General features: G+C 37.9%; 1 protein-coding gene across 4 annotated transcripts in view; it reads right to left on the minus strand.

The window, feature by feature from the left end:
• Nucleotides 1-3,518: 3,518 nt before the first annotated feature.
• HMG20A (high mobility group 20A) overlaps nt 3,519-25,735 on the minus strand; it is a 46,218-nt gene continuing 24,001 nt past the window's right edge. For 2 of the 4 annotated variants that reach the window (XM_010571647.1, XM_010571648.1), the window contains 9 exons: nt 23,915-24,007; nt 21,621-21,768; nt 20,034-20,249; nt 16,844-16,976; nt 16,452-16,483; nt 11,414-11,489; nt 10,322-10,537; nt 9,522-9,665; nt 3,519-7,128 (listed from right to left, as the gene is read on the minus strand). In XM_010571647.1, coding sequence (XP_010569949.1) covers nt 9,529-9,665; nt 10,322-10,537; nt 11,414-11,489; nt 16,452-16,483; nt 16,844-16,976; nt 20,034-20,249; nt 21,621-21,768; nt 23,915-24,003 — 1,047 coding nt within the window. In that variant the 5' untranslated portion in view covers nt 24,004-24,007 and the 3' untranslated portion in view covers nt 3,519-7,128; nt 9,522-9,528. The remainder of the gene's footprint in view (nt 7,129-9,521; nt 9,666-10,321; nt 10,538-11,413; nt 11,490-16,451; nt 16,484-16,843; nt 16,977-20,033; nt 20,250-21,620; nt 21,769-23,914; nt 24,008-25,735) is intronic. The other 2 variants (XM_010571646.1, XM_010571645.1) reach the window with 1 other exon arrangement.

Genomic DNA, 25,735 nt, shown 5'->3' on the forward strand with positions numbered 1-25,735 from the left:
TCTTTTGAGGACACCCTCCATAATTCATACTTACATACAAGGAAAACAGCACATGTACTGCTGTTTCAGAGCATATACAATATTCATGCTAAAAAAGCCACAGACCTTTCTGGGAAAGGCATTAGATCAATCTTCCAGAGGCTTTTCACTCTCCTGGACTCAGCCATCCTGCTGGCTTGCACTTCTGATATACTTCCTGCATCTCTTTCCCCAGTCCAAACAGTTTACTTCTCTTCCTCCAACATTAAAGAAACGAAAACAACTTGGGCAGGATTTGAAGTGTCATAGAGGAAAAGAAACTTCCTCTGAGAAGAATTAGAATACTAATACAGTTGTTAACATCCATTTTGAAGGGTGAGGGGTTGAAACAGTATGTTTCTAGGCATAAAATTTTAGCTTGGGATCTCTCTGCAAGTGTCCTGGGCTTAAGCAATATTATTTCAAATAAATTAGATGAGGGAATTCTCTCTTGAGTAAGACTAGAACAGATTTAATAAAACTAAAACTGCCAATATGAGATAGAGAGAGAAATCCCATGGTACTATTACACCAGAAAGAAAACTAGACCTCTTTCTGATTCCCAGATAGCCAAGTATGCAGTTGATGTATCATTCTTCTACTCAATTAAAGGAAGCCAGACGGATATCTAGCAGCCAAGGATTTGGACAGGCAGAACTCTTTATATGTAAGTATTTAGAATCCAAATTCATAAACAAAAAGATCAGATGGACTTCAATGCACAGACATACTTCTAGAGAAAAGTGAGAATGCCTTTCACATGAGTGACCAAAGCTACAAACATGTAAACAGTAGTATTTAACAACTTTAGGAGATGAACCATTTAATCAACAGGGAAAGAGAAAGCAGAGGATCTTAGAATGCTCTTGTATCTTAAAATAACTTGCATCAATTCAATAATATACACACCATTATGATTTAATATCAACAAGACCAAATTTTTCAACCACACTGTACTAGCACAAGCACAGGGACAGCTATGGGGCCAGAGTAAATCAACACCAGAACCCTGCCAGGCCTGAGCAGATATGCACATAAGGAATGAATTTTAACAGATTGCTTAAATATTTATGCTTACAATATTTAAATTAAGCATATGCATGTTAGTAAGTCTGGAAGAGTATCCTGCTTATGTTCTTCATAATTCCCTTTACTTACTTTTCCTAAAGCTTATATTTTATAAACAGTAGTACTTGTAACCAGCTGGAATCTTTTCCAGTTATCAACCGGAGAATCAAGGTTTCCCGTTTATTAAAACCAGAGAGCTTCTCAACTCTTCAATCAAAATTTTCGTTTCCACATGCCACAGCAACCTGCCTAACAAATTGGCAAAATATACTGATACCTACACTTTCTTGGAGAACCCTGTATTTCCACAATCTCTAACATAAAACAACTTTCCTTTTAGTATTGCAAAAATAATTTGTCCCATGTTACTATTATGAACTGCTGGAAGCCCCAGCAGGCCCCTTCAGAATCCCACCATACTATTTATCATATTAAAAGAGAACATGTTCTCTTCCGCTAAAACATGCAAACTAGGGCATGTTTGTTTGGCTACATAGAACAGTTTCCAATACCAGTGAATTATTTACATATACTTATAAAGGAGGATGGTGCTTAATTTCTGATGACACAAACCTGGGTATAAAGACACAGCATAAAGGACACAAAGGAAAAGGAGCATTCTAAATAGAACAACATACCTGGTTAGCAACATGCAGTGGCTTCAAATCCCATTAATAGGTTAACTGGTTACACTGTTTTCAGTACTTTCTTAAATGTATTCTCATTAAATAAGTAGTTCCAGATATTTTTTGAAGAATACATGCTTCCTCATGATTTTTGTTTTAAAATGTGCTTCATTATTTTTTCTTCCTGTTTCTGATCTATAGCACCAATGTGGCAAGTAATTTGTGGAATCAATTTTTATGAGTGTAAGTCTAGTCAACTCCGTGGAACCATTCACAAGTATAAAGTTGACCTCATGCTTAAGCACTTCAGGATCAGGACCTAAAACCCTAGTTTAACTATTTTCACATGACCCAATTCTCCCCTCAACTAAACAAGCAATCCCTTCTGCATTGTTTCTCTACTTCTCTATCTCTTCACGTATCTTTTCAAGTATTACTTCAGCACTTCACGAACTAACAGAACTGATGGCATTTCAGTACGAAGTTTCCCTTATTAGTGCAAATAAAATCTGGATAGTTTAAAACAAACATTTGCAAAGCTACAGAGCTGTCAGAACACTGTGTTGTGGCTACAAATACACACAAACACTATAAACCTGTGTTGCATTTGTCCTCGTACTGGGGTGAAACTTAAGTCAAATCATTTGTCCCATCTCCCTCCCAACACAACTTTGTAATAGAGATCACACAGTAGCCATAGTTCAGTGGTATCTGCCATCAGCACCACACCTCTCTTCTCTAAGTTTTCCTCTGAGTTAGAAAACTTCAGAATAGGAAGCCGTGTATTTTCATGTCTAGTATGATTTGTACAGCCACCTTTCCCTCTTGCTGCCCTCTAAAATTGTACTTAGAAATATTCTAGCTGCATTTGCTTGTCATTACTTTAGTACAAATATTCAAAAACTTGCATTGCACAGGTCTCCATATGCCAGTAATAATATGGACTTAAGCTTCAAACCTTCACGAACTCCAATTTCTGTATCTTCAGATACACAAACCATCAGTGTCTACACATTAAATGATAAAAACCAAGAACCCACAGCATAACAATTACAGGTTTATTAATATAACCCATGAATCAGTTTATATAAATGTTATTCCTTGTATTACATAATGGATGTGGATACTTTACCACATACCAAAATGGTACAATACATACAAAATCCAGAGATTTTGCAATTAAGCTGGCAAATCATGAATATATTCCAAAAAGTTGAAGTTAAAAACATTTAAAAAAACCCTCAATACTATGAGCAATGAGGAAGAAAGGCGCAGCAAAACTACTCATGGTTCACAAGCCGAAAAATTCTATGGTAGAAGGACAAGCCTGAGTGTACTCCTGACTCTTAAGGATACAACTGAACCAAAAGATTAAAAGATGACCTAATTTCAGATTCCAAATACATTACCAACAGGAATCTGCCTTAGGAAAGAGGAAGCAATCTCTCCCTCTTAAAAAAGCCCAAAGCCCTCAAAACCCCCTAACTTCCCTTAAATTATTATTAATCATCAGTCCAATTGACCAGCAGCAAAGTAAACGGGGTAACAAACAGGAAAAAACAGCAGAAATATTACACTACACTACATTATTTTAAATTGAGCATGGTTGACCACCAACTGCTCCTGATGCCACATACAGCACCACAGGTTAGAAAAGAACTAGATCTTTGTCTTATAATGAACTTATTGCTGCTTTGCTCTTATTTTTTCCCTCCAGGCGTACATCTGTTTTGCTGTTACCTTCTCCAACTCTGGACTAGCCATTGTCACATCGCAGCTATTCTCCTATAGGAGATTTCCCTATATTTCTTCTATTTTTTGTATCTTTATCATTTCCTAATTCACATTTGACAAAATCTCCAAAGCACTGTAAATCTAAATGTGCAGTCTACCCCAGACAGCAGATAGTATCTGAACCAAGCCTGTTGGTATACAGAAAGACCAGGCATTAATTTGGCAATCAAAATGAGACATGACCACAAAAACAACACAAAGACATGGTTGCTTACAGCACTGTGACCTCTAAAAGAGCACCAGTGCAGGCTGAAGTCATCCAAAACTCCTCCACAGAAGATCTACACCCAAAGCACATTTCATGAGGCTACAGTTTGGCTCCATACTCAGCAAGCAGAAGGGAAGATATATGATAAAAATGTAGTAGGGGGAAAAAAAAAAAAACAAGAGGGGGGCAATAGCTATGATACAGAAGGTTCTTATAGGAAGAGAAAATAAATATGGCAGTGGAAAATTAGGGAAGACAACGGAAGACAAGGATGTCAAAAAAAGGGCTGAGGGAGAGACACCCATGACATTTTAAAAGTTACTCAAGTTGAGGAACAAAGATGACAGGAAGAGCACTGATAACAATTAGCTATAACCAAAGATCTCTGAAGTCTTCATCACTGTAAATAATAATTACTTCCTTTAGCTTTTTCAGAGGGAGATACACTGAGGATGGGGAGGGGGAAGAGGTACATTATTTCCTTTCAAAGGTTAACATGAAGTTGCCAAAATCTCTCAGATAAGAGCAGTGCTAGTAATAGTTCTTTCATGAAAATGCAGTTAAAATTGAATCAGAACGGATTCAATGTTGAACAATTTTAATGAAGCAAGTGTCAAACAAGCACATCAACTTCTTAGAAACAAAGGAAGTCCAAAGTTTAATTACAAAAACATTGTACAGAAAACTTGGCATCTCAACAATTCCAAACACATTAATCCAGCAAATGGATTCTGTTTTCATGTATTTCTCTTAACATTTCTCTAAGTGACAAAAGCATTTTATCCTGCTCTTCTCCTTGACATGCACTTCATTTTTTACTGTTTTTTTTATCAGCCAACATTGAAAAATGTAAACTGAAGTGACATTCAGAAAACACTGGAAAGATGAAATCCATTTTTATAGGGTAAATCGATGTAAATAAGCAGCTTCTTAATGAGACAAAACATCATCTGTCACATCATTGGTGAGCAAGAACTTAGTCTTCCCCCAGATGCTATGAGTATACCACCTCCCCTCCTTCCTTGTGGGAAAAAGCAAGAGATTTGTCAGCCCCCAGCTAATAATATCACCTTAAATTTCCTAACCCATAACACTTGCATGCTACTCAACAGAATGATGTATTAGCAGTATGCCACGAGCTGATAGCTGCATTGAATTTATGTAAGCAGGGGCAGCCTACAGTCACCCATACCTTATTTATGGTATGTGTATGTCGCAGCCTGGAATTGCATCCTACTATCGTATTACATAGCAATTTCTGGAGTCTTTATGGTATACAACTCCAGGTATCAGGTAAGATGCCACAGACTGAACTTTAGAATTTTGTCAATCAACTTTTGGCTATGCAGTGCATTTTGGCCACTTCAATAAAAGTCAGATAACAGCAATTCTAAAAAACAAGATACACACAAGAGATGAAGGTATCGGTGCTTCTTCTGGATACATTATTAACCTGTAGGATTTTCTCCCCGCACAATATTTGTTATAGCATTCACTAAAAGAAGTTCATGCCAACATCAGTTGGTATCATCCGTGCTAAGGAAAATTGAGGTCAATGCAGCAAATTGAGGTTCGTTTTTGTGAAGTCTGAAAAGGAGACTGAAGACAAGAGAAAGGAGTTTCCTCCCTGAAGGAAGACTTAAATGTACATGGAAATCCTTGCGGCTTCGCTACAGCAATAAGCCCATGAGTAAGCAGAGACCCGACATACAAGGTGTTGACCTGGAGATGGCTTCAGGCAAGCATGAAGTCCATGTGTACAGCATGGGAAGAAGAAACTGCTTTTTAATCTTCAAATACTTGCATTACAGATACACTAAAGCGATGCTGACTGCAATGCACTCCAGTAATGAAAGCACTCTCCAATTCTTAACAGGGAAATCTTAAAGATTTCTCAAGAAGGAGCAAGGAGATTGTCACGTGGAAGAAAGAGCATTTCAATGATTACCATAAAGCCCAGAGATGTCCAACAAGTGCTCAACCAATGTCTGAATTAACAATTTGACAGGAACCAAAGGGCAGCAAACGATTTGCATAAGTTAGTGCAAGACAGTAGGTGCCTTCATCTTTGACAGGAGATGCAGCATAGCTCAGCAAGATTACAGACTCTAGCATGCAGAGTTCTACTTGATGTAAGTGAAAGGCCATTTAGGTCATATTCAAACATAATATGCTGAATGCTATAGGCTCCACAGGCTGTACTTTAACTGTACAAAAGGTGAAAGCACTTATGGGCTGTGGGCTGTAATGTAGAATTCTGCAGGCTGCTCTGTGGACCTAGCTGCTAATAACCTTCTCTGCTCTAATAATTCATGCAAAAATACATGTGCTGTTTCCAGGCATATTGCTTCCCAGCATTGTGATTTAGAAGGGCAGAAAAACATTGCAATCCCCCTGCCCATTTCTCCTTTTATAGGATACCGCTCTCACCATGAGATCATTCTCTCAAAAACGAGGCAGTAACGTTAAATTAGAATGAGCAACATATCAGAGGAAGGCAAGCTTTGTGGTTTTAGTCTAAAATGGAGATTCCTATTCTCCCTGCTGAGAAGAACCAACGTTTCACTTTCCATCTTGATTACCACTGACCTTTGCGGTAGTAAAATGCTCCACCAAACATTTTCAAGAGATAACAGGAGACTTTCACAGAAGCGCAGGATGCTATGTGCAAGAGAGGTGCTTGAAGAGAGAGGGGAGAGAGGAAGTCTGTCTCTTAGTAGAATCAAGTCACAAAGCATCAACCACAGTCAGTCCCTAGCAGGGAGCAAACTCACATTGTAGAAGTTGCAGGCTAACACAAAAAACAAAAACCCCAGGATTATGCTTAAGAAAAGCTTATATAAACATAGCAGGCAGGGTAGGACAAGACAGTGCACCAAGGAAGACTGCCTGTTATAGCAGAGAACACAAGCGTTGCTATCTAGTACTGCAAGTATCAGATAACAAGATCAAACGAAGAAAACTAAAGTCGAGGAAAGTAATCCCACAAGATAAACATGAAAACAAAATAAAAAGACACTAGAAGACATTAGGCAATATAACACATTAAAGTTATTACTACAGCACATAGGCTGACTTCATTTCACGAATTGTGAGATTTCATCTCCATAGTCAGCCAGTCCACAGAACATATGCACCCTCACACCCAGCAAAATTAATAAGAAACTGAAGATTGCACAAAAGTTGCATGCTCTTAAATGTTTACACAGAGGACAGTTCCAAATGTTTAGTGGGTGGTGTCCGTGGCTTCTTAAGACCTTTCAATGCATTGATCTGTTTGTCTCACTGACAAACCACAAAGGCAGGGACCAGGACAAACCTGCAATTCTGCCTCCCACCCCTAGTCTTTCCCTCATGGCTTCTTATTCCACACTGGCCAAAAAAATTTTGTAAAGCATCCCTGGGTCACGAGACCTGCAGACAAAACAGAAAAATAAGTGTTAGAAGACTACAGTCTGCCAGGACTAAATAGGCACTGTGACATTACTTTTTTGCATGCTTTATCTAAAAACAAAATATTAAGAAGTATCACAAAGAAGCCTATAGAGACAGAACTGTAACTGGATTCTTGTTTCCATCCAAAGAACAGTGCTAAATAAAGAAAAACTTCCTCTTCTACCCCATATACTGTTTGCACAAAGAAGTCCTCTTTACCATGCAGTACAGAAAAACAAAAACATTCACTAGTATAGTCAAGTAGTCACTAAATACAATGTACTAAGCCACCAAAAACCTCTTCAGTTCTGTGAAGCACAGTGGTTTTCAAGAGTATCATAATAAATAGATTTTTCTATGAAATTGATTTGTAATGTGTCTCAACCTCAAACAGAGTATTTGGTTGATAGAGATTACATTTAGGAGAATATACTTCATATGCATGTTAATAAAGGGACAATGATGATGACAGTTTGCTGATACAGTTTATCGGATGCCAGCTGAATCTCTCTATCCAAAGCTTCCCTCTTTTCTAGGGAAGCTCTACTTTTTTCTAGGTTTGCATCCAATAAAGGCCAACCTTCTCCCTTCTATGATTTTGTCACAAAATATAATCATTGCCTTAGTGTAATTAATAGCTCTACGAATTTCTTGATTATGATAGCCACTTAAATGTATGTCTTTATATAAGAAAACTAGGTGATTATTAATCACAGTTTTAATTGCCTCACACTGTCTTGGTGCTGAAAAGAGGGAAGGTATTGGTGGGAGGGGGAAGAAATGAATGGAGTCCTATTTTTCAACTGTAAAGTGGAAGGAAGAATTCTAAAGCAAGAATTTTTTTTAGTTTCAAACCAACTACAGCTGAATCCAGTTTATCTAAGAAAAAGATATTTGCATTTTTAGGAACACAGAAATTGTCCATCGTTTAGGAAATATGAATCTGCCTGACATGAAAACCAAAGTCTAGATTCTAGTAGCCTTGAGATAACGATTTTTCTGGCAAGGTGCTTAAAGGACAAACATCTATTTCAGAGCCTGGCATGCCCTTCTAATAACTGATTGATGAGAAACTGCTTTCCCTCTTACACATTCTGTAAAACCTCCCCATCCCCCGATTCTCCTTCTGAGCTTGAGTGCTAATTGAAAGCAGTATACGAAAATGAGGAGGTTGATGAGCTACTGAAAAATCCCAGACCTGGATCGACAAGCTGTTCCTTTCATAAATAGCAGCAGTAAAGGCACTTCTTTATTCTGCTGGGAGCTCAGTCATCTCTTAGAACTATAGTCCGTTCCATCTGGCTACCCTCTGGAAGGACAATGATCTTTTAGCTTAAACCACACTATAATGGGGAAGTGTAATTAACTGTTCTACACAGTATCACAAAAGGTCAGAATCAGAAAGGATAAAAAGCCCTGTCTTCATATTTGCAGATAGCACAACGCAGCTTTATTTGCATTTCTAAACACTATTCAAGACATGTACAGTAGATCGCCACATAATAAATGCTTAAAGAATGCAGGTATGTACATAGTTAAAATAGAAGTAGGCAAACTCCTAATGGCTGTCTGGTGCTGTGTGTCATGGGGGAAGTAGGGAAGTGGTGCGGGAAATGCAAAGAAGTACAGTAATGCAGAAAGACTGGTATTTCTTTGTTGATTTTTGATTTGCTTTTCTACTCAGTTCCCTATAGTTTTCTAAGCTGTTAAACAGAAGCAAAAATACAGAATCATGAGCTCAAGTAATAATCTATGAATAAACCACATGATCACGCGAGTCTTGGCAAATGCTACATATAGCCTGAACTACACATCAGTGCTTCATTTACATGTAAACCTTCATAACCAGAAGAGCTTGACTACAGGTGCTACAGAGCAGGTAGTGGTAGGGTACTTTCAGTTTACAATGGAGTGGAGCTCACCTGTAACCTCTTGAGACAAAAAAAAATTTCTCTGTGACCATCACATTCCACAATTAATGCAGAATTTTTCAGGTTTACTTCACTCAAGAAAGGAACTTTCTTCTATATTAGTTACCCTGTTACTAAAACTTAAAATAATTTTTCTTTTTTACACCATTCTGACAGTATTCTTATACACCTTACACAAATACAATGAATAATAGGACAAACAGCTATTTATGTCTTTATACAAAATACCTTGGAACTAAGGGGAACTGCAGAACCCTTTAATGCTGTTGGATATTTTCAACCCCATTTGACTTTCATTAAGTCAACCTGCTTCTGTGGCTTTGAGGAAGAAAAACTTTTTGATTGTACAATGTGGTGATCAGCACAAGAATCAGAGTCAGGACAAGTGCCAGAGGTACCAAGTAGCCGCCAAACAAAAGGAGCCTAAGAGCAAACACTTACCCAGTCACTAGCGTTCAAGTCTGTTTACCACATCTCGGACTGTGGCTATGAGGTTCTCATTCTCTTGTGGGTTAGCCATAATAATACTGTGCAGCCTATTCATGTAGGAATCAATAGTTTCCATCGTAGGTGTTTCCCCGCTACCTATAGTTAACATAGTAAAATGAGCCACAGAATATTTAGATTACCACAGCAATTCCAAAAAGTTAAGACTATGCTAAGAGCAAATTGTACCAACATGCAAACTGGTATAGGAGGTGATTTTGCCATGCACCACCTCTTGTGATAGATTCTGTAAAACTATGTCCTCCTAACTACACAAAGTGAATAGTTCCAAGGATATCAGGACTAATGAAGCATTATTTTCTTTGATTTGAGTCTCATAGTTGATTATAAAAAAACTCTTTCAGCTAAGCATTCATAGAATCTAAGTGGATTCCCTGGCATCTGACAAAACAGATGCAGCCTTTCTTTTAATCAAGGAACTTGCAGGTCCTCCCTTTTCTATTTACTAACATTTTCACAAAACAAGTGAAGGAGAGCAAGGACTGAGTATGTGTCTCATTTTATTAAGAAGAACAAGAGCATTAAGAAAAAAAACCCACCAAGATGAAATAAAGCACTGACACTAAACCTTCCCCTGCACGCATTTTAAGATTTCATTATCTAATACAACGAAAGCTCAGAAACAGCCAAGACCATAGAACTACAGCAGCAGGCCACCTGTTGTAAATTCACAACATCTTATAAACATTAGAAGTTAAATTTAACATGTCAGTCATAAGGAAAAAAGGTCTTACCTGGTAGCGGGACTCCAGCAAAGCTGGTTGTGAGTGCTTGGCGTAAGGTCTCTAGATGCTGTTGCAGCACTGTGTTGCGGCTCCGCTCTTGTATCACATCCACCTCCAATTTCTCCACCGCAGTACGCATACTCTCAACATGTTTCTGCAGAGCAGCATTCCTCTCCTCAAACTCCATGTTGGACTTACGCAGCTGCCGCAGCTCAGCTTCACGTGCTGTGAATATCAACCCACTCCCATGTAGTCAAAAAACTATAAAAAAAAGTATCTATGATTGGTAGGCAATGAAGCGGAATGTTCTAGAGCGCTCAACTGATGATCACAAATGGTGCAGTTTTGGTTTATAGATGAAAAAGCATCATATCATGGAGTGCCAATAGTGCCTACAGTAGTACTTAAATAGACTTAATTTCTAGAGATAGACAAATTAGAAGACATTCAAAGCATCAGAATGGAAATGAATAGGGCAACTGATTAGGAAGGAAGACCGCAAGACTTGATTTCAAATGCACTTAGTACGACATAGCTTAGCTGCAGTGGTTAAGGGGCCTACAGACGAGATACCGGTTACAAAAATACATTTCTATTGATCATCAGGAAAAGAATCTGAGTCCTGTTCAGTTAAGAAAGTCTCCAGGAAATCTGGGAAAAAATCCTAAACTCTTGGGACACGCAGCTACGAAAACCAAATAGAGCAGCAGAAAACGTATCAGTGGAATCTTCCACATATCAAGGGGAAAATAAAATAAAATACTGCTAACTAGCCTGAATCATCATCGTGCTGTATCTCAGGTATTTCTTAATCCTATAGAACAGCAGATCCAGCTTGGACTGGCTGGAATAACACCAAGTGGAGTTTAAACATCAGGAACATTCTCCTAAAAGGATAGTTTTGGATAACGAAACCAGGAAAAACTGCTGTTGCAGCCATTGTGTTAGTACAGAGGTAAGGCAGTGTCAGAAACACTGATCAACTATACCCAAGTCATTACTTGAGCTGAGATGGGAGAGTGCAAGGACTCTTCAGCTGGACAGCCCCTGGAAAAAACTTTGGAAAAGCAAAGAGGGGGGCCCTGCAAAAGTTTAACTTACCTTTACTATGATTCAGGAACTCTTCTGTGAAGATTGGAATATCAAAAACAGATCTCTCCTTTGTATCTGCTTCTTTCTACAAAAGAAAGAGTAATACATAGCTAATTAGTGTTTGTTTTCGGAATTCATGAAATTGTTTTGATCAATAGAAAGAGAAGGGAGGAAAAAAAAAAATGAAGCAGATAAAGAGCTGGAAGGATTGAAGACACTTCCAGCTCCTACCAAGAAAGGCCAAAGCACAGGTCTCAGCTTTTTAAGATACAGGTTTAATAAAGGCCAAATATAATTATCAAAAAATATCACATAACATACTAAAATATACCCTTTCACCCTAATGACATTACACATCAGAATCATTCAGTTTTAAAACTACCTGAATTCATTTATATTTTCCACTGGAAAGCATTCCACCATCAACCAACTGACACGTTCTGAAATAATCTATATAGGTATATTGACAAAGAGGAGATGAAGTGAGCAAAACCACACAGTAAGTTTCATGGTTCTTTGTCTTTCACTACCAAAACAAAAAAGAAAACAGACAGGAAAAACAACAACTAAAGAAAAAATAAGCAACTTTTCCACAGTGTACCAATTCCACATGTCTGTTCCAAACTGGAAGAGAGATGCATTTTGGCTCCAAAAGAGATGGGAGCTGCACAGTGCTTCAAGCAAGCCACATCTTTTTTGAAACATTTAGATGGATGCTGCCACTATTGAAAACAAAGTGTATGAACGCAATTTGTAAGAGTCTATGCAGAACACCTGCTTAGAGAACATGTAGTATCTTGGAAGGATAAAGGTGAATACTTATAGGCATATTTTGCTGTTAGAAGGCAGTCGTTCACCATGGCTATGGCAGGTATGCATTAATGTGAGGACTTCAAGGAACTGGACTGTTGCCTCCTGCATACTGCAAAACCAAACACTGCAAAATTTTTTCACTTTAAGACACAAGAGAAGTTTGTCATCTTAAGATAAAGCCTGTAGTCAAGGGTTTCCCTGTCAACTTTCAGATCTCTTCACCTAATTTCTGATAAAGTTGGTGAATTCAACTATGGGAACTTGAGGCTATTAAAAACTAAGAAAGCATTTCAAGTGCAGAAGATTTGATGCCAATTTATCATTTGTGACTATAATACGCTTTCTTTAAAAAAAACTTTTAAATCAGGAAATGCTCTGTAACTTAGTCAAAAAAACTAAAAAACTTAATTTGACTCAAGAAAAAAAAAAACTACCATAATATACTCCAGTCACCATTTCTGCATGTCAAAATCAATGGGAATTAATGCTTGCTTTAAAGCCTGCATTGTTATTGACAAAGCCAATGCAAATTCAGTTTGATATACTGCAGTAACTACAACCAACCTGTTACTTTATATAGAAATAAAGTTAAGCACGAGAGAACGCCTGTGGAGAACAAATGGTTTTCAAACCTCTCAAACACCACAGTTGATAACATACCACAAACTCATCCTCCAAAATTATGTAGTGTCAAAAATGATTTGGTGCCCAGCAGAAAACATAAATGTTTAACAGCTGATAAGGGAATTCTGGCACCTGAGCTCAAGAATATTGGTGTCTGCTATATAAAGGGGCTAGATGGGGTGAGCTGAATGCCATTTGGCAGTCACCCAAGATAGACAAGACTAGATGGAAATTCAGATACTCTATCTGTACCTGAGGAGACTGTCAATTGATAGTTTTTAAAGTAAAAGATAAGCTGAGTTTTATTGTCTGGTAGAATTACAGCTGGGAAGTTCTGTATCTGCTGAGTGAGAACTCAAATCACTTGGCCTGAATCAACCGAAAATGCACTAGAAACAGGCAGGACTAGAGGGAGGGGGAACAAACCTTCCCAGCTCTGTGAGTCACAGTGCGGTGTCGCTAGGGGTTCATGATCACATGTGTTCTTCACTGAAGTTTTGATACTTGCTACTATAAGGAAAAAGTCTGAAGGGTATTTATTTAGAAATAAGAAGTCATGTACAGAAGTGTGCATAATGCATTCATTTTGTCTGAATACTCCCTAGATGGCTAGGAATTAATCTCACCCCCAAAATCTAGGATCTCAGCATTAATGTGCACTAAGAAATGCTGGCAGTTACGAAGCTTGGTTAAAACACTTATAGGACATCCATCTTAGATGTTCTAATTCACACTTACTATTGCTACCTGTGTGCAAATAGGCACTGATGTGGATCATCGCTGGCTCTTAGAAAATAGATGGTGGGGGAGAGGGTAGTGTGAAGAGGAAAGGGTATTCTATTTGCAGCCCTAGGATACAGGTTCTTCAAGTAAAACCAACAAAATACTAAAGCAATTAGATGAAACTGTTCAGCTTCTGAAAGGCAACCAAGAAATTCTACTAAACAGAAGAGTGACAATGAAAGCCATCAGCGCTCTTCTATTACAGAATACATTACCCAGCATGTAAAAGATCCTCTTGAGAACTCTGAAGTACTTAAGCCACTCTAAGGTTCACTCAGGATTAAAATCATAAGGTTTTGATTACCTCCTATTGAAAAGCCCCAGTCTGTTCAGGTTGCATATCACTTTGTCATCCCTCAAATCAAGAGAGAACCAAAATCATTGTTTCTATCATTTGCTTTAAATAAGATTGAGATGATTCCAGACTGTCAACAAATAATTCTCATCTGGTTATTAAAACTGAGGTTGATCTTTGGAAGTTCCTGAACAAATCAGACCTGAAGTTCTTAGAGACACGGTGAAGTACTGTAAAGAAAAAGCTGAGATTTTGCAGGGTTTAAGCTCATCCTTCCTTGTACAGTCAGGTGCAGACAATGTAAGGAACGGATATAATAAATACACTACTTCATAAAAAAAAAAAAAAAACCAAAACATTCTCAGAGTAGATGGTTTTCTTCCTGTGTGCTCACACTACAGCAGCCATTGCCCTATCTTCAAAGGTTGTAAATACTACCAGGCAATGTCTAATCTCCCTCATGTGTGTATAAATCTTTGAAATCTTGCCAGTAAAATGTTGTGTAACTGACTGCATGAAGCTAGACCTAGTCCAAATCAAACTTGAGGAAAGAAGCAGTAACAGAACAATGGAGAACAATTAACAATGGTTTGATCACTGCTGATTACAATTAATAGTTCTAGTGTGTATTGCTATATGTTATATTTATAAAACTAGGATTTGGAGGAAGAAAAACGTTCTATTTCATGCCCACAGATGTGCTTATTAAGACAGTGTCTCCATGTTTTTCATGGCTATATCTGCCTACTATAAGTTTTGTCTCACCTTCCAAGCCTCATCTTTTTGTTATTTTTCATTACAACTAGTATTTGAATTGTTCACTGCAATATTTTTTTGAGGTCATCTCTATATACAATATTTAAAATCAGTTCAACACTGATTCACAGAAACTAAATCATGAAAACCTAAGTGTGGCATAAGAGAAAGCAGCAAGACAACAAAAAGCTTTAGTCTTGCTTCCAGTAACAACTTGAGTATATACTTCTAAAAGCAGTCCAAATCTTTTCTGCTTGTTCCTTGCCTATGCAGGATTGTAATACCTGACTCCCTTGCAGAAAAGATGTGAAAGCATCAGGTGATAAGCATGTGGAATTTTATAATATAAAGGTGAAAAATGCTATGCAGAGGCGCATGCTTTCAGAAGAGGATGCCTGCCCAACATGTTGCTAGCTCAACTATATAATAACTATCTGATGAAGCTTAAAAGCCCCACAGGGTATGGAGGACTCCTTTTTAACTGCATTTATGATGTGAGATTTCAGCAATGACAGCTCCAGTTAGAAGGATGAGAGGTAAGACTCTGAATTTGTAGGTTGCCACCTGTATAATTTAAAGGTTATGTAAACATCACAACCAACCTAGAACTTGAAGCCTTCAGTAATCTGTCTTTGTACAATTAAAGACAAACTTCGATTCAGTGACTGTAGAACCAGAAATCCTGGAAACCATGTACTTCTAAAGATTAATCTTACTGCAAGTACTTCCTTTAAGAGTTAATAAAAAGGCATATCGAAAACATGCTACTAAAGTATTTTCCTGGAAGTGAAACTTATTTTCCTTAAAAGTAGACAAGACCAGTAGTTGCCTCTCAGCAGTGCACAGCCTTGTCACTATTGTAATGAACACATTAAAAAGCAACTTGATTGCTTTCCCAAGGCAAAAAACCTCACAAAGAAAAACAGATCTTTCAGAAAGGCCTATTGCTTACAAGTGAAGAGGCTGTGTATAAACAAGATGTTTCATTGCTTTTTGTTTGCAATTTATTGGCAACCATGAAAGAAGCTCTGTGGCCCTAGGTAATACAACTGGAGAGAGTTTCAGCACTTCAGGGGAAGAGATAGCATAGTCAGCCAGGATGCACAAGATTTGTGATATGTCTCATCAACAAAAGCACAGGCATCTTACCTCCATGCATTATTACTCTTGTCCAATATTTACATATGCAAAAGTGGGGGGGGGGGGCAGGCAGGAGGAGGTTTAAGCCAGACATCTCCCAATGATTTGGTTACTTTACCCATTATCTTCTCAAGAAGCCACAAGCATTCATGTTGCTGCAGAAAATCAGTACCTGAAAACAGCAACCTAAAAGGTGCTAACTTGGAAGGTTTATCTAGGTCCCAAGCTATTTGTACATTTTACCTCAATTTTTACTTACCAAGGAATAATTAAAATTCTCTGCTTTGAAAAATTTCAAAGTAAAAATTTTGCAAGTTGAACCTCTAACACACCAGATACTTAAAGGCTCAATTATACTGTTTTAAGTGTACCCTACACTCCCACTTTATCTTAGATCATTTGTACCTGCCCAAGATTTACTAAATTTAGTTTTCATCATACTAATGTGATCATAAGAGTTCTCAGTTGTTTCTAACTTTTGATCAAAAACTGCATAGGAAGAGGAAGAATTCATACTCTAAACCTCTGATTAGGGTCTTCAACTGGCATAAACTAATTTTTTTATTGACTTCACTAGAAGCTTGCATCATCTGAAAAATGTGTCCACTGACATAAGGGTAGAATGAAGATGTTTACCTCATGATCATGGGCTGGCTGTCTTGCTCCATCTGAAAAAGAAAAAACAAACAAGAAATCCCCCAAAATACACAAGATTTGAGAAAACAAGAACCAAAGCAGTTACACAACACTTAAAGACAGAAAACTTGTGCAGCTTCCCTAATAAATCACATAGAAGTTGTGTCTAACTTTGATGCTTTTAGCACACATCCTCCAATACAATCTAGCTACAGTTAAATTTACAGAAATCTAATCACTTAACACTTGGCTGATGCAAATGCCATAGAAAGAACACATTCACTTTTTAAAAAGCCTTTAGATCAAAGGCTTTAAATGAGTGTGAGGCTATATGACTAGCTGGGATTCTTCCATTATTCTACCTAGGCACATATTTTTGTCCCATTCAATACCTTGTCTGTGTGATTTGCCTTTTTGTCTGTCCTGTGCTTTCCTGCTAAAGACTTTGTAGGCTTCAGTCTTCTGATACTGCTCCAGCTCCCGCATATAACGCTCCTTATCTCTATCTGCTTCATCAAGGTATCGCTGAAACAAAAAAGTCCGAGAGTTTCAGGGAGTTTCCTCCCCTTCAGGAGGAAGGGAAGAAAAACAACTTGTCAGATGAAGTGCTGATCCATTTCACCTATGCAAACAGGAAAGGAATGAAGAAACAATGAGAATGTATGTGAGATGAAAAGACATAAGATTTCTGGATAAAATTACTGTATTCTGGTGTCCCATTTTCTCCCTCTTTTTTTTTTTTTTTAAATTCAAATCACTATTCTGTTAACTCTTTTTTGTTAGGCCTACAAGTCACCTGCTACTGAGCTACTCAACTCAACTGATTACTACCTACACATTATAGACCAAATACTTAAGAATTGCCTTTCTGTGGCCAAGATTAAATGCCGTCAAACAAGAACGCCTTAACAGACATGCTTTAAGGTTCAGATCTGTAACAGTGAAGTTCCAATACACTCTTGTTTTCACGCCCCATGACAAAAAGCACTACCATTCTACAACCACACACTTTGCCCATCTGAGAGGTGAACAAAACATCATGGCTATTGGAAAAGAGTAACATAAAGATAAGACAGCCTAGGTTATATCAATTTAAGCTATCTGCATTTAGGTTAAAAGAAATCTTTTTTTTTTTTTTTTTTCCTAGCCTGAAGATATTTCACATATCTGCATAATGGAATGAGCTTAACTAGAGAATTCTTTAGGAGAACTGATGAACTGAAAGCCATTTAAGGAGTGGTCACAACACTTACTAATGGGATGCTTTCAAGAAAAAAGTTGCCTTCCCAATTTTTTCCCCCAATGAGCTTAAAATTCAATGAAAGTAAGTATTAAAACAGAGAGAACCTTAGTCACCTGGTATGCCTTTTATTTTCATTAAGTCATCACAACAATACACATAACAGTTATAAATTCCATGCATTTGCTACATTGTTTTGACCCTGCTGAGGATATTGTTAACATTCTGGAGTGGGGTGCAAATGTGGTGATGCAGGGTTTGCATTGCTTTTGGACATTGTATTCTTCCGTAAGACATTAATTCTTCTTTTCCATCTCCAGCAATGTGCTGCTCAGAGTGTAGTAACTGAGTTACAAACAACACAAGTTTTTCCTCCTTAACTTGTGTTTTGTATGGATTGTTTTGAATCAGTAAGAATGAGTTCTGCTGCACTACCTGTAAGTAGATGTCCTAGGTTTTCTAGTGCAGATCTATACATCTCATTAGATATTCCCCTATACAGGGGAATAACAAGAAGATTGATTATTAGGGTGTTTGCTTTATGATTACAGTAATAGTCTTTTTCTGCGGGAGACTCACTGTTTGGTCAGTCCTGTCGGCTCAACTGACCTGTCCTTATGCTCGCCAAATACAAAGGCAAGTAGCAAGACTACAGGGCTGGAACAGGGGAAATGCGAGACCTTCCCTTCAACTTTTATATCAGACAGCTAGTTTGCTAATCACTGGAGATCAGCCACAAAAGCAGAACGTCAGACATGCTTTTCCCCTGGATTATGTGGCAGTAACCTGCACTGCAGTAGCATACTATGACTCCACTGCTTGATCTTGGAGAATGACTTCATAGTTGTTAGCTAACCAAAATCAAGCTTACTCAGCTTCAACAAGAATTTTGGGCTGTCGTATTAGATGTGGGTTCCAAATTGGCAGTGGCCTCCACTGACTTAATAAAAAAGGGCAGTGGAAACTGAAGGGAAGGAAGTGCTTAGCAGTCTTTCCCTGATCCGTGATAGGTTAGAGACTCACAGCTTTACTCAAAAAGGACAGATTCCCTGGGGATTTAAAACACAGCATATAGAATAGAGATCTGAACTCAATCTCCTTTTCCTCAGGTTAAAAATCTGTCTCAGACATGATAAGAATATGTTAAGGACAGGAGGTAGAGGGGCAGAATGTCTTATTCTCTTTCCCCCCTCTGCCAGCAGACAGCAACATCATTCTCACTACAGGTGTGTTACCAAATCAACGGCTTTGCCTTGACACACATTTTTCATTATGGTTAAAATGCTATGCCTATACACCATTTTATAATATCTCTGTATAACTTGTATTCTACAAGCTTAGTAAAAAGCAACAAAAGGAACTCTTGTTTTTTGCACCATCCCATTTTTCATCCAGCCGTGATAAAAACTTTTAAGTATTTCAAAAGCTTAAATGTCCTGATAAATTTGTATGATAGCATAAAGTTCCACTGTGATTTAACTACTGCTTTGCTGTAATCTCCAATTAGCAATCAGGTATGAATGGTAAGACACCCATTAGCAATAAAGAAGTCCACTCCAGAAGGAGTTAAAGAACCAGACCCAACATTGCCTTAGTCTTCATTCACATATCAGACAGTGCAGAAGGCGACAGAAGTCCCAATTAGAAGACATCCCATTCTGACTGAAAGGTGGGAAAAACCCCACCTTTTCCTAAGGTAACGTGTGTAGAAACTAGAATACGTAACACTCACTGTCCTGTCCATCATACAGATCTCAACTTACTTTCTAGGGCTAGCAATACTTCAAAACATTGTCTAAAAGTTTATTCGTGTTAACCATCTCCTTCAGTAACCTGTCCTTTCAGGTCTGCTTGTCTTACTCTAAGACACCAGATGTTTATATACATTGGTGAGTTTGTAAAATAAACAGAACTGCAAACTCCTTCAAGCAGCTCTGAAATCCTGCCAAGTTCTTCTCAGCCACAGTGAATAAATGCCTGCCCCATCCTTCCAATGGCTTTGGCCTTGGAAACTAGTAGGTCTCAGCTGTATGCAAGTTAGGTACAGCGTTACATCCACATGAATCACATAAACCATGGGATGTCTCACTAGAACAATCCCCCCTGTTCTGAATATATTCTTGCACTAGAGGATACGGTTCTCCTCAAGTCACACCTGAATGAGACACTACAGCCCTACCAGGGTTCATTATTTGAACTCTGGCGGACCTGTGCCCCTTATTTTGAAATACATTCCTAAACACAACTTTAATCAAAAGCCTGCGTTAACTTCCTCACTAAACAACAATATTCCCATTTAACAGTGATCATAATCCAACAAGGAAAAGGGAGTTTAATGGTACCCGTTTCTCCTCAGGAGGCAGTTTACTCCATTCATTGCCCAGCATCCTGGTGATCTCTGGGAAAGGGACTTCAGGCCTCTTCGCTCGAAGCTGCTCCCTACGCTCATTCATGAATCGTACATACCCTGTGAGGGGGGATTTGGGGGCATTGGTGTCCCTAAGGGGTTTCTTCCTCTTTCTCCCTTTGGCCCAGCCTCCTCGTTTAGTTCTTTGCTGCTGCAAAATGAAAATGGAAGAAAATTCAGATTGAAGGAAAAGAATTACCACCTCTGGAAGAAATACATATTCATGTCTCAAACATTTTCATCGGGAGTATGTTGCTGCAATACATCCTCTCCATGGATGTAAGTTTCAAACCTTACTTTAGAGCAATCATGACTTTTCTCTAAGCAAAGCCAAAGAAGTCTCATTGTGAAAAGTTGTTTGCAGTTTCTCCTGGTCCACATGGACAATAAAATAACATTTACATCAACTTCTGATTGTAAAACTGTAAGGCTTGATAACCCATGAAATTATCATCCTAGCTAATGCAACTGCAATTTTTTTTTGTTGTTGTTACTTGTTTTTTTGTTTGGGTTTTTAAAAAAAATTATTCTCACCCTCACATACCCTCCCCCCTCCAGTCATTTGCCTCAAAATCATGTTTGGAAAGATTTTGTGTATTAGTTAACAATTGTTAACTAGCTATTTTACCCCTTCCAAATCTTTCACCTTTGTGCATTTTGTGCCCAAAATATAGGTGAAAGGACCATATATAGGCTTTTCTATTCTAATCTACTCAATAGGCTTTCTTTCCCACTAAATCACATCCAATAGAGATATGAACAAACTCCACTGTAAGATTTGCCTGTGGCACACTGTGAGCTCACAGGAATAACACAATTGCCATTCATCCTCTTGGCTTCATACTACTACTATAGCAGTCTCTGGACAAGACTATTTTCCTATACTATGTACATAAAACTATTTCAGTACTTCTAATCTCTACCCAGATCACCATGTTAGTTTTAGTTTCCTTTCTGGGATTTTACTACTTCCTCAATTAGACAAGGACCTCACAGCTGAAAACAAACTACAAAGAGGAATATCAAATGCATCTATCAGAAAAACCAAAACCATTTTCTTGTCAAACTTCAGATCCTTCATGATTTAGTTACCAAAAAATCAGTGCAGGATGGTACACAAGGAATGATCTAAAGTAGTAAGTATAATGCTCTCAAAGACACCAGTTACTCTCAGAAGAGTACAATGGTCTCACTTTCCTGACTCACATGAGATAAAGTAAGCTGTGGCAGCTGACCATTGAGTCTTCAGAAAAAGACTGAATGCAGTACCAGTCTGTGGACCCTGCTGGCTAAGCTAGAGACAGGCATGGTGTTCTCTGTACATTATGACTGCCAGCTTTCCTTGGCTATCTGTGTGCAGTTGTACAACACAGGAGAAAACTAGAGAGAATCAAAAGATGAAAATGGCAAATGGATGAAAATTTGTGAGCCTATCCAAAAAAATCTGAGTAGGTAAGACAAACTATAATGACAAAACTCCATGCTTTTGCTTCATTGAGAAGTCACTATTATTTCATCTCACCTCCTCCTCAGGCTTCTGCTCAGTGTTTTCAGCAGTATTAGAGGACTCATTTTGCAGCTGTTGAACCTGTGACAAATCCTCCACCAAATCTGGGTTATTCACAGACTGTGAAGTTCCACCACTGAATGAACTCTCAGAATGAGCTAATCTGAAAAAGCATATAATAGCAAAAGAAAAAAATTAATCATCATATTGCTAAATCACTTCCTCCCTAATCTTCTAAAACATGCAAAAATGTTGCAAATACATTCAGTTCTTACACTAGCAAGAAAAAAAAAAAAAAGATTTTTAAAGACTAATTTTTGAAGAACTGGCTGTTCCATCCAAGCAACTGCTCTAACTACCACAGTTACTATGGACTTTCAAAGACAGTTTGATTTTTGAAGTGTTATTTTGTTTCATTTTTGGTGAAGCTTTTGATTATACAAACAACTGTCAAGCAAGTAAATGTTTGGATCAGAACGCATGAATCTACACTTCTTCAAAAATACCATAAGGAATTTGAAATGAATGGTTTCATCTTCAACCAATACACACCTTTCTGGACGCATTTAATCTTTCTCCACAAATACACTTAAAGGTTTGTGGTTCTGTATGATTTTTGGATTGAACTTCATTCAACATAACCTCCTGTTGATACATGTGGGTATTTAAAGCACAAACATGACTAGCTCGCAACAGGCTCCTGAATGGCCACTATTTAATTTTGCTGCAAGAGCTCTATCAATCAACCATACTCCAGGAAAGGGCAAGCTGCCTGGAGGCAAAAAAACCCAAACCAAAACAACAACAACAACAACAAACAAAAAAACCCACAAAAAAAAAAGGGAAAAAAACCAAGCATGCAGAAATATTTCTGAAGGTAGGCAGATAGAGATGAGCATATATTTTGGGGCAACAACCCCACAGTCATTCTCACCGCTGTGCTCAGTGGGCAAATTAATATAAGATTTTGGGACTCATCTCAGATTCTAATCCCTTCTTCAGCCAAGCTAAAGATTACTTGGCCTTGCCTAGTTACATTCATGAAAATTACTATAATGGCAGCATATGCTTCAGGTCAGCTTTGTTTGTTTACTCAGATCTACAGCTGCTTCCATTCATGCCAAATTTTAAATATTCAAAATAATTGTTCCTATAGAATACAGCTATAGAAAGCTGAGATATATTAACAGAATTGTTAGTTGAATGCCTACAGGAAACTTTGTCTTTAAATAGAGAGAACAGCATATTTTCATTACTCACTATAATGAACAATTGCGGCATAATTACTGGTAAAGACACAAGGGCTGGAGAGATCCATGCCTGACTTTCAGATATCACATTGAGTTCATATTTCTAACAATTAGAGAGGAAGAAAGGGAACAAAACATACACACTCCTATAAGTTAATTACATTCGGTGTGTATCAAAAAGAAAATGGAACAATACAGTTTCTTAGAATCACTGTTACGGTTTGAAGAACATTTCAGCTTTTCTGTCTGTTACCCCTTAGCAGGGAAGCTTTGTAAACTACACATCCAGGAAAAACTTCAATGTGATGTAGCCATTTGCAGCGAAAGCTGATGAAAGCTCATTCAACACATTAATACCTCTTGAACACAAACCTAATTTGAACATGTACCTCATTTGGCACCAGCAAGTTTGCAGTCCCAGATATCTAAATCCATATTCAGACCTGCTTGAAGTAAATGTGTCCATATTCATTTTTACAGGGCTTTACCTGCCTGCAAATTCTAAATATTATTGCTTGGTGCTTTACAAAACAGAAAACAAAAATCAAGTATGAAAACGCAGCAAGAATCCTATGTATTCCTAAAAGGCAACTTCTTTTGTAATTTTGATTTTAAAAGAGGCCATTGTTTCAATCTGTAAAAGCAGAGTCAGTGTGACAAAAATGAAAGACATCAGTTTCTCAATGGTTTTCAGAAATCAGTGATGAACAGTATATCTTTATTAAAGTAATTTATTTAGCAGGGACCACCATAGCCAACAGATACACACCCTCTCTCTGCCTCCATCACGCTATCTAAATCTGTCTTAAAGACTAAAATCCTAGAAAAAACAGATGTTAAAGAAAAGTTTGTGATCACTTCCATCCGTTCAGAAGGGTCCTGGTTTCTCCTAGAGTCCTGTGATGTTCTATGAAGGCCAAGGGAGTGTCGTAGGATTTTTGTTGGTTTTATTTGTTTGTTTAAATTACTTAGAATGCCCTCTTCCCACTGTAACAGTTTCCCTGGCAAGTCTAGAGATAGTACCTATCAGCTAAAGGTTAAAAAGAAGTAGTTGCTTACCCAGTTACGGTAATTTCACTACCTTCCTTAGATCCATCTTCATCTGTAAAAAGTGGAGGAAGGTTGGAGCCAGCCACCAAGTTCTCCATACCTCTGGTAAAGAAAAAAACAAACCACAAAAAAACAAAAGCAAAAAAGGTAAGTTAATTATCTCATTGTTTCCCTCCAAAAGCACTTCACTTCAAACATCACAACATACCACAAATTTTTTACCCCATAAACCAATTAGCCAGTCATAGCTGGTTGGCCTCAGGACAGATCCCATAGGCAGCTGTGCTTTAAGTCAGAGAAGATCGATCATAAATAATGGTTCAATTCAGAGTTTCCCTCTGAACTGAACCCTGTGCCAATGCCACAGTGTTGCTGGAAATCACACTGTAGCATTCTATTTACCCCTTGAGAGAAATTTTCATTCATCATACTCAGCACATAGTTATGTAGATCCCACTCTTTAAATCCACCTTCCTGTTCATCCTCAACTGTGCACCCTCACCACAGAGGTTTCTGCATTGACCCCAAAAGAAAACTGAAACTAAGTCCACCCCTGAAGTTTCAAATTAAGATTGTATTTGATAATTCCTCGTCCACAATTTCATAATATACCTATGCACGTAGCTGAGTGTTATTGCTAAGTAACAGGACACAGGAATGTTAGCTAGATTATTTTAAGCTTCGACTCCCATAGAACAGTTACAGAAGCAAGCAGTTTAAGGCACAACATATTTCGCATTCAATACAAACTGTTCCCAAGTTAGAATTAGTTTTTGTATCCTTGTAGCCTGCCATGGGAATTTGATGTGAGATAAGAAATCCAAAGAATAATTAAAATTGATTCATCCACTTTCTTACTAAAACACAGAACTGTTGTATTGTAGGGGAAAAAAAATCCCCAAACAAAAAGCCTTAACAAGCTCGCTCTACAATTATGAGTTGCAGTTTCAGCCCACTTTAAAGGGCCATACTACTTAACTTTCTGTTCCTTCAGTTTAGAAGTCACTTTGATAAGCTAGCAGATATTGAACTTGAGTATTGCTATCCCTTTCAGCTAGTATACTTGAACTTTAAGCGTGGAGGGACTGATGAGAGTTATAATCTTGTGCTGCTTCCTCCTGAATTGGTAGGCTTTCCACTCAGCATTGAAATCAAAGTGATCCAAGACACAAAATCCTGCTCCATGTTTTTAATATTATATTTGTTTTAACCCACCCCAGTTCCACAGGTAAAAGTTTTCTACAAACAAAAGTAATGACACTGGTTCTTGCATCTTGTATCACTTAAAGATCCCTATCACAAGTACTACATCTGATATGGCACAAAACTGTTCCCAACCAACCAGTGAATACAGCAGGCTACCCAAATAGGTGAGCACTGTGCTCCTACCCAAAGGACTTTGGATGCGAGACACATTTATTCCACAGCTATATTTGGTTAAAATTGGTCAAAGGACTCAAAAGGCTACTCTCAGGAACCAAGAGGGTAATCTTACATCTGACATTGTTTTGAGATCATAAGCTTTGCTCCATTCATTTCATGCCTCCCTTTGAAAACATAAGAATAGCTACTCCCTTTAGCAACAGCTCTATAACTTCATAAGCTACTACAGATGTTAGTTGATAAATTAATCTCTAGTAAGTCTCCAATTTGTTCAGTTAAGCAAATGTCCAGTTAATGCTCACAGTAGATCAAAGGTCTCCATGAAATGGGCATCGTGTCAATCTGATTTCCACCATGAAGTTCGTTTCAGTTTCCAAAAAAGACTATCCATCCCGTACAGAAGAAAAGTACAAGAGCAGTTACCTTCTCTCATTTTTCAGATGACAT

The sequence above is a fragment of the Haliaeetus leucocephalus genome, unplaced genomic scaffold (assembly GCF_000737465.1).
Source record: "Haliaeetus leucocephalus isolate CR32 unplaced genomic scaffold, Haliaeetus_leucocephalus-4.0 Scaffold339, whole genome shotgun sequence".
Taxonomy (NCBI): domain Eukaryota; kingdom Metazoa; phylum Chordata; class Aves; order Accipitriformes; family Accipitridae; genus Haliaeetus; species Haliaeetus leucocephalus.